We start from the raw sequence: 14,517 nt of genomic DNA on the forward strand, positions 1-14,517 counted from the left end.
CATTGAGGCAAATGCTTCCTGGGTGTAAATATTAATTTTGATAGAATTGCTTTTGGGATTATTTTTGTAATTAAATATGTTTCAAAACTTAAATATGTTAAGATTATAAAAGATGTCTTAAAATGCAGTTAAACACAAGTTCTAACAGAAATAATATTGAACAGGAAATATAGATTATATTGATCAAAGCTAGTTAACAGGTTTGAAAAACAGAAGTTGTTTCTGTACAGTAATTCACCTCTCAGGCTGTCTACTGCAACTGGAGTAAAAGACTCATTTCCCAGTTATTGCAATTAACCTTGGTGTGCTGTTATTGCTTGCTTGTGTGTTCTCTTTTTCTTTTTTAAAAGAATTTTGATACTCAGTAAGTTCACCACAGCAGAAACAATATCTGAGTTGAAAAAAAACCCAAACCAATTTTCGTCCTGTTTAATGTAAAGACATAGAACATGAACGTTCCATACTCTGGGGGAAGCGAGGCGGATTGTCGTTCACGTCAGTCAGAGTGATGTTCACAGTGGTGGTTCCGGATAATCCGCCCATCTGGCCTCCCATGTCCTTAGCCTGGATGACCACTTGGTATTGCTCCCTGTTTTCACGGTCCATATTTAGCAAAGCAGTTTTAATAATGCCTGAAAATATGAAAATTAAAGAGAAGGAGTTCACAAGTAAGGTACCGACACTGATGGAATTGCTTATAAAAAAAACCCCACAGCCTAAAGAACAAAAAAATCTCTGTAATAAGTAAACGTTGCCCAGTAGAAATATTTACTATTATGAGATGGCTCATTAAATTACAGACTTGTCATATCATATCTCAGGCTGCTGCCTATGTGACAGACACAATATTAGTGGCATTCCCAGAAAGATGTTCTATTTATTTGTGAGCAGTGTTATTTTACATAACTATTTACCCCCTTTCCATTCCATGCTAGTCTATCACTGAACTAGAAAAAGGCTCTTTGTTCATTATAATGTACTCCATCCTTTCTCTCCTGTTTCATCAATATTTTTATTTTGACAGACGTGGAAAAAAAAAAAAGAAAAGCTACCATCAGCAAGACATCATTAAAGAGGCAGTACAACAGCATTGAATGGGAGAAGAGAAATTAGTTAAGAAAATTATGAGCATTCAAGCATTCCCAAACATATATATTTCTATTTATACATTAATTGAAATGAATTTTCAAGTCACTTCCTTCTTCGAAAGCAAAAATACCAGTTATGAGGCCAACTCCTATTGAAATTCAATCATTCAGACTTACTATGAAGCAAAATATTTGCGTTCTCACTGGATCTCTTAAGCCTAAGGAGTGACTCCTTTGTAGGCAAAGAGGGTCAAATTAAAGTACTGGAATCCATGACAAAATTCATAGCAGCTTCAGTAGAGCCCTACTTCACTGTAGGAGTTTTGCAATTGATTTCCATGTGACACCATGGCAGGAAGATCAAGTCAGTGGCTTACCTTGCATCCCCTCTCTGTCCCATACAACCCACTTTTTAAAAAATTACTACTGATGGACTCACAGCTACATTATCCTTGTTGTAGCTCTACATAGAAGAGCACGCAGTGTACTGTCCAAGTGAGAATCAGTGCAAGAACCCTGGCTTGTGATATCTAATACCTTAGGCTTGAAGGGAAGTGCTCTTTAATCTTGGCTCTCCCTCTTTTCAATATTATGAACATTTTTTCACCTCAGGATTTTGTTTGAGACCTTGCCTAATCTGCCCCTCATTTTCCCTGACTGAGTCTCTATTTAAGACACAGTGCTAAAACCTCATTAATTTTTTTGGATAACCTATTCCTTTCCTGTAAGGAGGCTGAGGACAACCGATTTCTCTAGCTTCTAGCAACCTATCAATCACAGCGGATGTTCCCATTTAAGGAGTTTCTTTTGTTTCTCGGAGAATTTTGTTGTAAACCTTGGGAAGAGACTATCTATGTAGTCAGATAGTCAACAGTACATCAGGTTCAGCCAGATCAGATTCTATGTTTTACATGCACAGGTTCCAAAACTGTCTGTTATTCAGACCATAAAAAATTCCAGTCACTGTGTATAATTTAAACATCTTTCAAAACCAGTACTCCAAAGTTTGGGATTCTATTTGTGATCTTCTAGTGTAGCGCTACAGCCAATTTTACCTCTTCTATCATTACTCTTAATTAAGATTTCTTTCATAAAATTAGCATTAAAGTGATACGTTGCAGATGTTTAAAGTAATTATAATTTCTGTACAAGTTTTGAAGAAGCAGAAAGAGAAAAAAAAAAAAACACCTGAACAAACCCTCAGTCTTAATTTAGCCATATGAAGATCTATGAGGATTATACACTTTTTTCCACACCTACCTGTTCCTCATTTTCATTTAAAAGCCAACCTATTTGGTTTAATTTAAGCATCCATAGCATTCTCTGTACTCACTGCTTGTTAAAAATTATTGAAAACTGGTTCACATCCAGGACTAATTGTATTTATTAGACTTTGCTGCTAAGATTAAAATAATGTAGGCGTCATGTTTACAGATGTATCGCTCTATTAAATTTGTCAGGTTTTGCACTAAGATGTAATCTCTTTGAAGTCTTTGTCTAATATGTCCTAGCTTGGCTTAGCACGTCATTTTGAATTACAGACATTGTCACAGAATGACAGATAAGGTCTCCCGACCTGTCTCAGATTCGACAGAGAAATATGGTTGTCCCTGGAGAATGCTATAGACAACTTTAGCACTGTTCCCATATGTAGGATCATCGGCATCAGTTGCGGTGACTTGCACAACAAAGGTACCTGTAATGATAAAAAAAAGGAAATAAAAATCCACTGTATTTTTTCATGGCCAAGACAGTTCATGATGTGGAAAAAATATAGCTAATGTTCAGGTCAAATTTGTGGTGCAAAGTTAGAGATATTTTTATTTTGTAGAAATTTCTCTGTTCATAAACAACATGTCCCCAGCATTGGACCTACTTAATATTCAGCTGGACAGGCGTGCTGAGCCATCTTATCCGGACTGTGCTTTTTCCAAGAAAGGTTGGACCAAATGATCCTTGAGGTCTCTTCCAACTTGGTATTCTACGATATTCTATTCTATGATTCTATGATAAAGGACATAGATACAAAACAAAAATGATAGTTCGCTTATTCTCAGTTCATTAAAATACAGAGTTATTGTTTGGATATGTAGATCTTTCACCGTATTTCTTACTTATGCTTGTAAGGTGTTTGATATAGCAATGTAAATCTTTTTTTTATGTGTCTTCTAGAGAAAGAACTGGTGTCGAATTCTAGGCAAAGTGTTATCAAACAAAAAATAAGCTCAGGTTTTGGCATTTAAAGCGGATTTGTGAATAAAGTATTCACTTCATATATTAAAATGTGAATATTAGGTCCTCTCTTCATCAGATGAGGTTTCATCCATGTGACGAGTCTCATGAATGAGAAGAGAGAGTATTCCCCAAAGTCTTTATTTTCACAGAATCATAGAATTGTTTTGGTTGGAAGAGACCTTTAAGATCATCAAGCCCAGCTGGTCACCCAGCACTGACAGCTCCCTACTTAACCATGTCCCTCAGCACCACATCTACAGGTCTTCTAAATACCTCCAGCGATGCGAACTCCACCACCTCCCTGGGCAGCCTGTTCACATCGCTTTAGCATTGTTTTAATCTCATTCTTGATTATGATTAATCAAGTCTTCTCTCCCTGGATACTATTTCAGATTTGAAATGGGCTTCTTGCAGTTCAGCCATTCATTGCTCTCTGACAAAGAAATCAAAATGACCTCCCTAAGAATCAGAGACAAAGAATGAGAATCTGCCAACGTCTCTGGAAAAGATCCAATCTTAAAATCATATTTCAAGGAAGTTATTTTCTCTTTAATTGATTGCTTCTTACAGCTTGATACATTTTAAATCAATAAAAAGATTTCAATGGACTTCAATGGACTTTGGAGCTCTTCGGCATGAAAACCGCAACAAAGGTCATAGGAAGTTGATGGCATATCTCAGAATCAGTGATTATTTGACTTGGGTGACAGTTTTCACTCCTGAAGTGTGTACAACAACTTCTGCATCTGCCCTTTTCCATTTTTTTTACCTTCCTGAAGAAGGGATCCTGAAAGGATCTAGGGGTCGTATGGGCACCCTTAGGTGCCTATGGATTACACTGCTACTAAGTCATGCTAACAAAGCATATTTACCTGTTTACAGGTGTCAGCTTTACAGCTTAGTCAGTGTGAGCTAAACTAGACTCTATTAATGAGCATTTTTTCTGGTACAGCAGAGGCAGTGAGTTTCACTCAGCTGACACCTCTGATTCCAGCAAACTGTTGACACCGTTTCCTGGATTTAGATTTTTTTTTTTTTAAATGGCTGAGGTGCTTTTACTCCAGACTCAAGCAGCAGATGTCTATATGCAGTGCCTGTAAACTTTGGGCCCTTCATCAACTCCACAGAAAGAACCCAGACCAGGCACTGAAATTAATTGCCAGTTAGCACCTACCAACATCTGACATTTCAGGAATGCTGGCATTGTAAACGTCCTTTGTAAACATTGGCTCGTTGTCATTGATATCATGGATCTTAATAATGAACTCAGATTCTGGTTCCACTGGTCTTCCAGTCCTTCTGTTTATAGCCTGGGCACGGAGTATGTACACAGGCTTTTCTTCTCTGTCTAGTCTCTTCGTGGCCTGAATGTCACCAGTGTTTTCATTGATAATGAAGAGGTCTCCTGCTCCATCTCCAGAAAGGATGTACTTAAGTGATCCATCTCCTTTGTCCTGGTCTGAATGCAGCTGGTGGTGAAATGGGAATAAAAAAAAAGAAAGAAAATTAAATAATTGGGACACAATTCTCGATACTTTGGCTGATACCATGATACATGCTTTACTATTATCAATATCTAGCTAAAAGGCTGTACATTGCTTTTGGGAAATGAGATGGTACCACAGCTGAGGCAGTGAGACAGAGTTGGGTCTTGATGTTGGAACTGAAATGGTCTGCAATATTATAAGAAATTGCCTGAGGAAAACCGTGAACTGAAGCTTCAAATCACTTTCCCAAGTTAAGCATACGTCAACCAGATCTAACTGCTAGTGGCCTAGGTGGTATCCTCGGAATATATGAACGGAAAACACTGGATCCAGGACACGCAGTAAGGAAAGAATTAAAAAGTGGCCAGGCCACCCACTTCTAGAGTTTAAGTTATAGGTGCTCTGCTTCTACCCACCATCAACATTACACAATATACTACACATAATAATGCACTAAACACACACACAAATAGCAAACAAATACATGCATTTGCAGATGGGTCGAACTAAGAGCAGAGGCAGGCAGGCATCCTAGACCATTACTGCACTTGCAACAAAGAGAATAGATGCCTTATCTGAAGGGACATGGACCAAGCTGAAATATGGCAGGGGCAGAGGAAATAAGAGAATAATGGTGATTAGCATATAAAGCATGAGCTGCCCAGACCATCAACTTTTTTTCCCAGGAGATTTCCACATCTCTTGAAATGCAGCTTAGCACACACACAAGGTACGACCAATGACATCGTACTCTTATGGCTGTTTCTTGATAAAGGCTCATTTATTCTCCCGGCCCTAAAATCAAGGCTAATCAACTACAATATATTTTGTTGTTACATTTAGAGAAAATAGAAATTAAAAAAATGAAATATTAATATGACTTCCTAAGTCAGGGCATAAGTGATAAAATTCATGGAGAAAAAAAGAGAACCTATTAAGAGGCAGATTCTTGGAAATTGTATATTCCATAGAAAAGACATGTTTATGAGTCAGGAGAGCTGGACTTTCTCAGCTATCTCTTTGCTTCTCTTTTCTTGCATACAAGTTAGGAAAAAATACCTAGTTGAGTATACAGCAATGTACTCGGCATTGCTGGATGGTGTGCTTTGTAGAAGAGAAAGGTTGAAAGAATATAGAAAAACTTGGCATAGACTTTACCAATGGCTGGCTCTGCCCCCACCATGCTGGACCATACAGAAAGCATGTTCTATTCAACAAGTCTGCCTTTAAGGGCAAAACTCTTTGTCACCACACGTACCAAAAGTGTCCAATAATACAAAATATCAGAACTGTAACAGGGTTAATTGTTAGCAGACATGTTGAGGCACTCCTCTCAATTTTCTCCTTCAGGGAGAAAATGGGCTTTCCACATAATTTTGCATAGAGCCCTTTCTGTTGTTAATAAGAATATCAACAAGTACTTGCAAGCAGCATTTTTCACAAGCAGATTTCAAAATGCTTCACAAAAGCAGTCAATACCCTTTGCTCTGTTTTTTGGATAACAGCATAGGAAACTGAGGTTTCTCAGAAAGCTAGTCTTGGAACCTGGAAGGGAATTCAGGTCTCCTGCATCCCATTGAGTTGACCAATGCACTCAGCCACAGGCCCTTGAGGAATTACATGATTTATTAGATATAACTTCAGCCTCTAATAAACTGTTAGATCTGCTTGTTAAAAAGTCAGACTAGAAGTCTACTGCAGAAAGTACTCTCAATAGGATATTTGAGTATATTTCTCCTGAAAGGCAACCTGTAACAGAAAAGGCATGAAAATAATCTTGGCTTTAAAGCTGTGTGTTTTCAATGATTGTTTCACATTAAAAAAATCAACTTTTGTTTGCCTTGAAAACAGCCTTTAGCTCTGTCTGTGTCATATCGGCACAAAACCAGCCCTTGGTAACAAACTACCATCAATACATATGAATTCAGGACTAGTGCTGTTGTAAGACTTGTACAGGCTGAACTCCCAAACTCATTTTTATCATCATTTTAATTAAACCTGGTTTCAATGAACAAGGTAGGAAAACAAGTCAAGGTAGAAAAGGTGTTGGAACCACTGGGAATTTTCTTCTATAATACTCTTTAATTAGCTCAGAACACCTAAGCAGCTACAAATGGAAACTTGTGTGACTTTTCAAAGTCCACGGTTTATGAAATTTCCAATCGTCCTCCACAATTAATCCACCTGTGTAAGATCAACTGTGACGCTGGATATCAAGAAAAATTATATTTCAGTGTAATGGCTCATCAATACTGAGAATGAGGTGCTCTGCATCAAAGGTTCAATCTCTACTGCTTCACCAAAAGGTCTAACTTTTGAAAATAAACATTCCCTAGGCTTATATCACAACTCCAGCATCAAATGCTTAATAGCTGGACCAAAAGAGTTTGGATTTTATTCCCTTATTTTCAGGGAAAAAAAAAAATTTGGTTTATATATTAGAAAAGAGAAGCAGGTCTCTAGAAAAGTTTCTTAGAGCTGATAAATTTGTAACATTCACTGGTGAGGTAAATATCTGAAAAATTGATTTATTATTTTAGATTACTTTTTCTATCCTTGACTGTTTTCTTAGTAGAAAAGTTTTATCCAGCAAAAAGACAACCATCTCTCTCATTTTTTCTTAAGTGTCAGTTTATCTTGGAGGCAATATTTTATCCTGTGTGACCTATATGAAGAGGGAACCAGGTTAAAAAAAATAAATAGAGAATAAAGTTAAAGGTGGAATAAATGGTACAAGTTGAGGCCAAAAGAAGGGCCTGGAGGTAAGACGGGCTTAAAAATACATTTGATGGTTTTGTATATAAAACTTAACACCATTGTTAGGTTATGAGGATGAAATGAGCAGTAATAACAATGCCTCCCCCCGCCCCCTTGCTTTTAAACTGAAGTTATTTTTCACTACCCAGACACCTCATTGCAAAGGAAGTTTGCTGTGATGAGATACGTGTATAAATTGAACTGCAGATGCTTTTATCAGACCGATCCTAGATATTATAGCTTCACTCTCTGGGCTAACCCATGTTGCAAGAGAGTGTCCATTAACCTTTGCATTAAGTTGGTCATGGGACAGATAAATGGACCATGGCAGATAGTCAAGGATAGAATAAAACATCTCATAGTACTCATGTCAGCTGGGCTGTACCACTCCTTAATACAAAGTTACTTCAGCCACTGGGTTTTTTTTAGAGCTCCACTTATTGGTAATTTTTTATTATTTCCTTAGGAACTCCATGTTACCTAAAAGCATTCATTTCAATTGGTGCCTGAACCAAGCAATACCTCAAATGTAAGTAAAATTGTGGAGAAGTATGTCTGTGCAATAAAAAGCAAATGCATCAGCAATTGCACTGTATTAATATTATAGTAAATTGATTCATTCAAAATCTAATCTGGAAACTTTTGTGAGATCCTCCATCAGTCACTGGCTAAGGCTGATGATGAATGAGAAATTAAAGATTTTACTATGCCCTAGGCATACTTTTACTCATTTTACTTTAATACCACTCTTAAGTGAACCATCTGTTTCATATTTAATGGCTTACAGTCCAATAAAAACTGTCCAGCCCTTGTTTTTCTTCTCCACCCCATCCCCTGACCCCAACGTCCTCACCCAAAACATTCAAATACAGTGGCCTGAAAACAGGGAAGGCTTCATGCCTCCAGGAAGAGGGGTTTGAAGTGCCTGCAAAACCAAAGCATGAGCTGCCTGTATTTGACATTCTGCTCATGGTCGCATGCATAATTACTTTAAGAGGAGAGGTTGGTTTGGGGTGTTTTTTGGTTGTTGGTTTTTTTTTTCCAAAGAAGACACAATCTGGAGTAGCCTCCTTCTCTGTGGTGTGGCTGGAGGAGCCCTCTGAAAGCACCAAGGGTGGTGGCAACGGGGGAGCTGCAGCATGAGGAAAAGAGCAAGGCGAGTGAAAGCTGTGTATTTGTACTGGGAGCTGTCTTTCTGTTTCTTTTTTTCCCACCCAGAATGAATATGTTTACAGCATTTCTGTTCATCTCCAATTGAGAGTATTCAATTTAAAGCAACATTCCAGGATATTTTTACCACGGTTTTAAAAATTGAGTTTGTACCCACACTACACAAATAGGAATTACTTCAGCCAAGTATGTGGGAAGCATTTAAGGGCATCTTTCATGTGCTTTTGCAATAGGACTATAATCTGAAACGGCATGAAAACAGCAGATTTCATTGGCATTAAGTTGTACAATTAATTATTGCACATCTCTGGTATTGTAAAGTCATTAGCTATACTCCAAAATGTTGGCAGCACTTACAAAGGAGACAGCGCTAAGTATATTTGAACTGAGGTGAGGGACAGCAGCTCCCATCCCACCACCCCAGCCAGGAGCAGGGCAGCCGAAGGCACCAGGGCACCTCAGCCCTGGGCATTGAGCACCTCTCTGGGGACAGTGACGGGCCAGGATGGGCCAGAACAAGGGCCTGCAGGTGGGCCTGGCTCAGCAGGGCCATGGCTGGGCAGGACAGGGCTGCAGGGAGCTGGAGACAGGTGCTGCTGCAGCCCTGGGGGCCGTGGTGGCTGACGTGGGGTCCTGGGACGTGGGCAGGGTGGGGGTAATCCTGTGCCTGGGAAGGGACAGTCATGGCGGGCAGCGGCTCAGGGCCCTTTCCTAACTGTGCTAAATTCACCTTGATACGAAACAGCAGTCCCGAAACTAAGCAACAGAAGAGAGAGCCCACGTACTGTAACAGGTTAAGGCTAAGCGCTGACTTTTTTGTGTGTTTAAATGGAATACATTGGAGAGAAGCGGCTTTCTAGCATGCGTATTTGTAACAAGGTCGTACCGAAAATGTACTTTTACAGCTGTGGTAATTAAATTAAAAAAAAATTTAAATTGCAGGCCATGAATATTCTCCAGAATGAAACTATATCCTCCTCTACCTCACTCTGTAACACTGATTTAAGCAGCACAGTTAATCTCATTTATGAAGTGGCTTTAGATTATGCAAGATGACTGTAAATTGCAGTTTCGCTCCCACTAATGTAATTTTGCTGATTATGAGACCTGGTGGTTTGGCGGGTAAGATGGTTTTCCTTCCACCCTGCAGACCAAGTTCTGTTTTCTGTTGTGAATATAACACCCTGCTCAATGAATTTCAGAGTGGTTACTGAACCTCTGCAAAGATCTAAGTCAATAGACCTTGGGACGTACACGCTAAACCATCAACCTACAATTATCCAGGAACAAACTGCCTGTTACATGTTATTATTTGTTTGTATTTATAAGAGGATCTTGCTGTTCTGAGGTTGCTGTGGTCACATTTTTGTCTCCTAACACGTTACTGAAATAGAGACCAATTATTAAAATAGTAAGTAGGAAGTTGGTAAGTAGCTAACAAAGAGAACTATAGGTTTTACTCTTGGCAGTATTCATAGCACATGATTTCGCTCTAAATCGAATAGAACCAAACAGCAGAATCCTGTCTAGTAATGAGTGAATTCAACCACATGTATTGCTTGAGGTTACACAGGGCAATGTTACAGCATTCAGAAAAAACTAAAGCACTTAAAATGAAACTATACTACAGCTCACAGTTTCTGTTTCAGAATGAAAACAACCTTGAATTCTTCCCTGTCTCCTCTGGTGTTCTGTATTCCTATAGCATCAAACAACCTCTTCAGTTATTATCATAATCAACACCATTAATATCTTCAAATAATCAGCACTAAAGTTTTTGCTCTACTTGGTGACTCTGTGTTAAAAGGAAATGGCATGGGTTTTTCACATTAGGTAGTAAGTATTTATGTAAATTTTGCTGAAGTTTTGCTGAAGTTTTGCTGAAGTTTAGGCTTCTTCCTCATGTGCAAAAAATACCCCAAAACACTATGTATGTGTTCCATATCCACACATACACACACTATATCATGTATCATCAGGGCAAATACCTACACAAACAAGCCATAAAAGATCCTTTCTTCTAAAAAGATATTCTACAAGATCCACAGCAAGATCCAGCATCATCAGAAATGACAGATGTGTACCATGTTTTTATGGCCTCAGTTATGCTAAGCTCTGTTTTTTTTCGTGGACCACATAAGCTCTATCTGACTCAGCCCTAAGGCAAAGCATCCTGCCCTCCCTTATATCACTTAGTCCACTGTGTATTTTATTCTTCCTCCTCTAGCACATGTCCTCAAAACCTCTTGACTGCAAAATGCTGCTATTTCTTGTGTATCCTAAATACTGGCTGGAGAAAAGACAGCACAGGCTGTCACTGGTTGTGGCTTATATGGACATTTACGGAACAGCCAGCTGACCAAACAGTCAAGGCACTATGTGGGTTTACTTGCCTTATGCAGCTACTGTTCTTCCAAACTGTATGTGAAATAAATGGGTTTGTCACTTTTAGTCCTCTATAAAATTTAATTGAAAGCAGTTAATGGATTTGAAAATTATTTAGAGGTGGCCAATGGAAAGAGATAGAGGCTAGAGCACTCCAGCTAGTTATTGACTCAGGACAGATCTGGAAGGTTATATGAAGACTTATGTACCTGCCCTTAGGGACCATTATTTCAAAAATGTAGCTTATAATTTCTGTTAAAAATGGGAGGATGGATTATAAAAAAGAATTTGGAAGACAATGGAAGAAAGACGCTACAGTGCTTCCAACTTTTTTTGGTGTTTAGAGAAACTAGAAAAGGTGATTCCTTTCCTTTCTTATATAAGGTATTTTGTAGATTTTATGAAGATTTATATTCTACATCCTCAAAAGAGCTGGAGAGCTGGAATTTGAAGTAAGATTCAAGCACTGCCATTTGCAAAGAAAATAAAACAACAAAAAAAAAATTTGACAGGATTTAAAAAAAAAAAGAATGCAAACAGACCCAGACTTATCCTATCACAGAACCACCCCGATCACAGCACTGTGATTCCAGAGGTACAGCTGCCAGAAGCAGCAATTCCACACAGGGGCTGTTGGGCTGCTGCAAAAGGCACTGGAAGTAGCTTCTCACTTTTCTGCTGTCCTAAGTAATCTGCAGTCTTCATCGTTCATCACTTTCTTGAGCTTACAGACGTCATGGTTTATAGAATACTTAAATTAGTTAATTATAACTAGTGAATAGTTTACTATAATAATAAATAAAATAAAAGTTACTGTCCTGTTAATACAGTAAACCTGAATATGGCTCCATGTGACTGATTCCTGATTGTTTCAGTTTGTTAATGCAGTTTTAACTTGCTTGCTTCCCACTATGTCTAGTGAAGAAAAAGGTGCAAGAGGTACACAGTTCCTATTTGAAGAAATTGCTGCTCTGGTGATATAAAAGAATCTTGTTTTCCACATTAGACGTGCTGTTCTTGTGCCAGCATTATTTTTCTGTCTTAAGAGCCTCCTCCCACATACATACATTCTTCCTCATCCAACATTTATAGGTAATAATCCCATATGGTCTCATTATTTTTCTTTGCTAGGCTACTAGTCTTTGCTTGTAAAATAGGTACTTCTGAGTCTTCAGCTGGAATCCTGTTTACAACTCCAGTCTCTTTTTTTCAAGTTAAGTGGATTCCAGAAAGAAAGTGAAGAAAAGGCCAGAGATGAAGGGCTGTAATTTCTGCATTTCAGTTGGCCTTCCTTCTGTATGAATGGACACAGGTCTTTGGGGAATGATGTTAACATTTTCCTATCTCTATTGGAAATGAACATTTGCCATTTTCATGCTGTATCAAACTAGCTTCCTCCTGCCATCCCATGACTGATTAAAACACTGAAGCTTTTCTCCTTCTCCTGCTGTGTCCAGTTTATGACCATTTGTGGCATATTGGATTCTTTTAAAATAACTCTTATTCCATGAACATTGTGGTTTTATTCCATTTCTGTTCCTTCCATTTTGAAGAGCATCATTTTCTTCCTCTAGGATATTCTGGTCAGCAATAAATGATAAGATTCAGTACTGAAATCAGGCAAGAAAACATTAAATTTGTAGTAAATTAATGAAATAGAGTGCTGAAGAACTACTGAGGTTTTACAAGAGCTCTGCATCTCGAGGTGTTAGTTTCTTTGGAGCTAGTGGAAAATGTACAATGTCCTATTTGCATTGTGGTTACTTTTTTCGGTTTTGTTTAAAGAGTTTCTATAGCAGAACCAGGAGTACTTTAAACCCTGGCTCATTCAACTGTGGGATCCTATTAATATAATAACATTTGACAGACTATGTTTTTATGTAAAGTTCATATTGGCAAGGTACATTTTTAAGGAAACCATATCAACAGTGGCTGCATGGGATCAAGCCTACTAAAAGAAAAAATCAGTAAAAAAAATATTTTTTTGAAAAAGAATACAGATATCCATAGTTGGACTATAAGATGCAAATGAAATGTTTCATTACGATGAAACAGAGTATATGAGGAAAAGGGTAAAATAGTAATGCCCCCTAAGGGCCCCCTTCAACCTAAGTTCTAATTCTTAGCTCTAACCTTGAGGTTTTTTACCAGAAAAACTCTATGATATTTAAAAGAAAAAAAAGAAAAAAGAGAAAAAATGCTAAAATTGCCTGCACTGCAAGTGGGGGGAAAAGCTAGACGTCAGATAGAAGTGTTCAGTAACAGCAGTAGCATCTGCAAAACAAGATCAACCTGATATCAAGAACTATGGAATAAAAAAATACTTAGGGGGAAAAAAAAAAAACCAAACCCACCAGGGTGATTCTATTTTTCTGTTTCTTGAGAGTATCAAAATATCAGTGATCTTCCTCCCTCATTTTCAAAAGTAGCAGTGCCAACCTAGTCCCTGTAAATTAATGACACGAAGAGAAGCTAAAAACCAGTTCTGTGCTGATGAACAGCTTCAGGACCAAAAAGCCCTTCCATTTCAAGATTCAGAAGCAACCAGGTACTCAAAAGGCAAACTGAGAATAAGAGAGGGTGGCATTTGATTTCAAAACAAACAAACAAAACATAGAAAAGGCAGTATAATAAATGTAAAGGGTGATGGGGTAGAGGGGGAAAAAAACTAACAAAAAGGAGTAAGAAATAGAATATAAAGAACCCTGGAATAAGAATTTGTCATTTGACCAGGGACAAGAGGCAAATCACTCTCACTTTGGACCCTCCGGGCAGGCTGGAAGGCTCTTCTCATTCTCTTTTTGTGAGGCTGCACGGCCCGAGATAGACACGGACAGCGGTTTGGCTGATGTTGTGATCCTTGGTTTATGGAACAGGCTGTCCAAAGAGTAGCTGGGAACCTACTGTTCTATTTTAAATGTATGAAGCAAAGAATAAACATCCATACGGTGGTGACTCACACCTTTATTATACACCCTTCAAAATCACAAATGGGTTTTGTAACCTGAAGTGCAAACATGCAGCCACAGCTAATCAACTTTGCAAAAAATCAATTGGAAAGTGTCAATCCTTTCCACAGTGCCTGGGGCCTATCAACTCTTTCTCCTCTTGGGTTCCCCAACTGCCCGTGCTCTTCACTGTAATTAAACAGGGACAATAGCACAAGAGCGTTTTTCCTGCAGGGCAGTACCTCAGACTACAAATGCCCCTTATTCTGTTGGTCCTTTTCTCTAGAGACAACTCGTTATCAGGTCTTAATGAATAATTAGGAAATCCACAAATTAAGTATAGGCATTGCCACGTTCTCCTGAGCTGAGTGCTGCTCAGCATTTCTGTGGTAGTGCAGTTTTAAATGCTCCCCTTCCTATAATCCCTGAGCACAATTACAGCAGGAA

The 14,517-nt window shown here is 38.4% G+C and overlaps 1 protein-coding gene across 1 annotated transcript in view; it reads right to left on the reverse strand.

Moving 5' to 3' along the window:
• The window catches only part of CDH6 (cadherin 6, type 2, K-cadherin (fetal kidney)), a 49,209-nt gene that overhangs the window by 19,848 nt on the left and 14,844 nt on the right, over nucleotides 1-14,517 (reverse strand). Inside the window, exons 2-4 of the mRNA XM_010133680.1 lie at nucleotides 4,498-4,792; nucleotides 2,665-2,784; nucleotides 465-632 (exon numbers count right to left, since the gene is read on the reverse strand). Coding sequence (XP_010131982.1) covers nucleotides 465-632; nucleotides 2,665-2,784; nucleotides 4,498-4,792 — 583 coding nt within the window. The remainder of the gene's footprint in view (nucleotides 1-464; nucleotides 633-2,664; nucleotides 2,785-4,497; nucleotides 4,793-14,517) is intronic.

This window comes from Buceros rhinoceros, unplaced genomic scaffold (assembly GCF_000710305.1).
Source record: "Buceros rhinoceros silvestris isolate BGI_N320 unplaced genomic scaffold, ASM71030v1 scaffold7723, whole genome shotgun sequence".
Lineage (NCBI taxonomy): Eukaryota > Metazoa > Chordata > Aves > Bucerotiformes > Bucerotidae > Buceros > Buceros rhinoceros.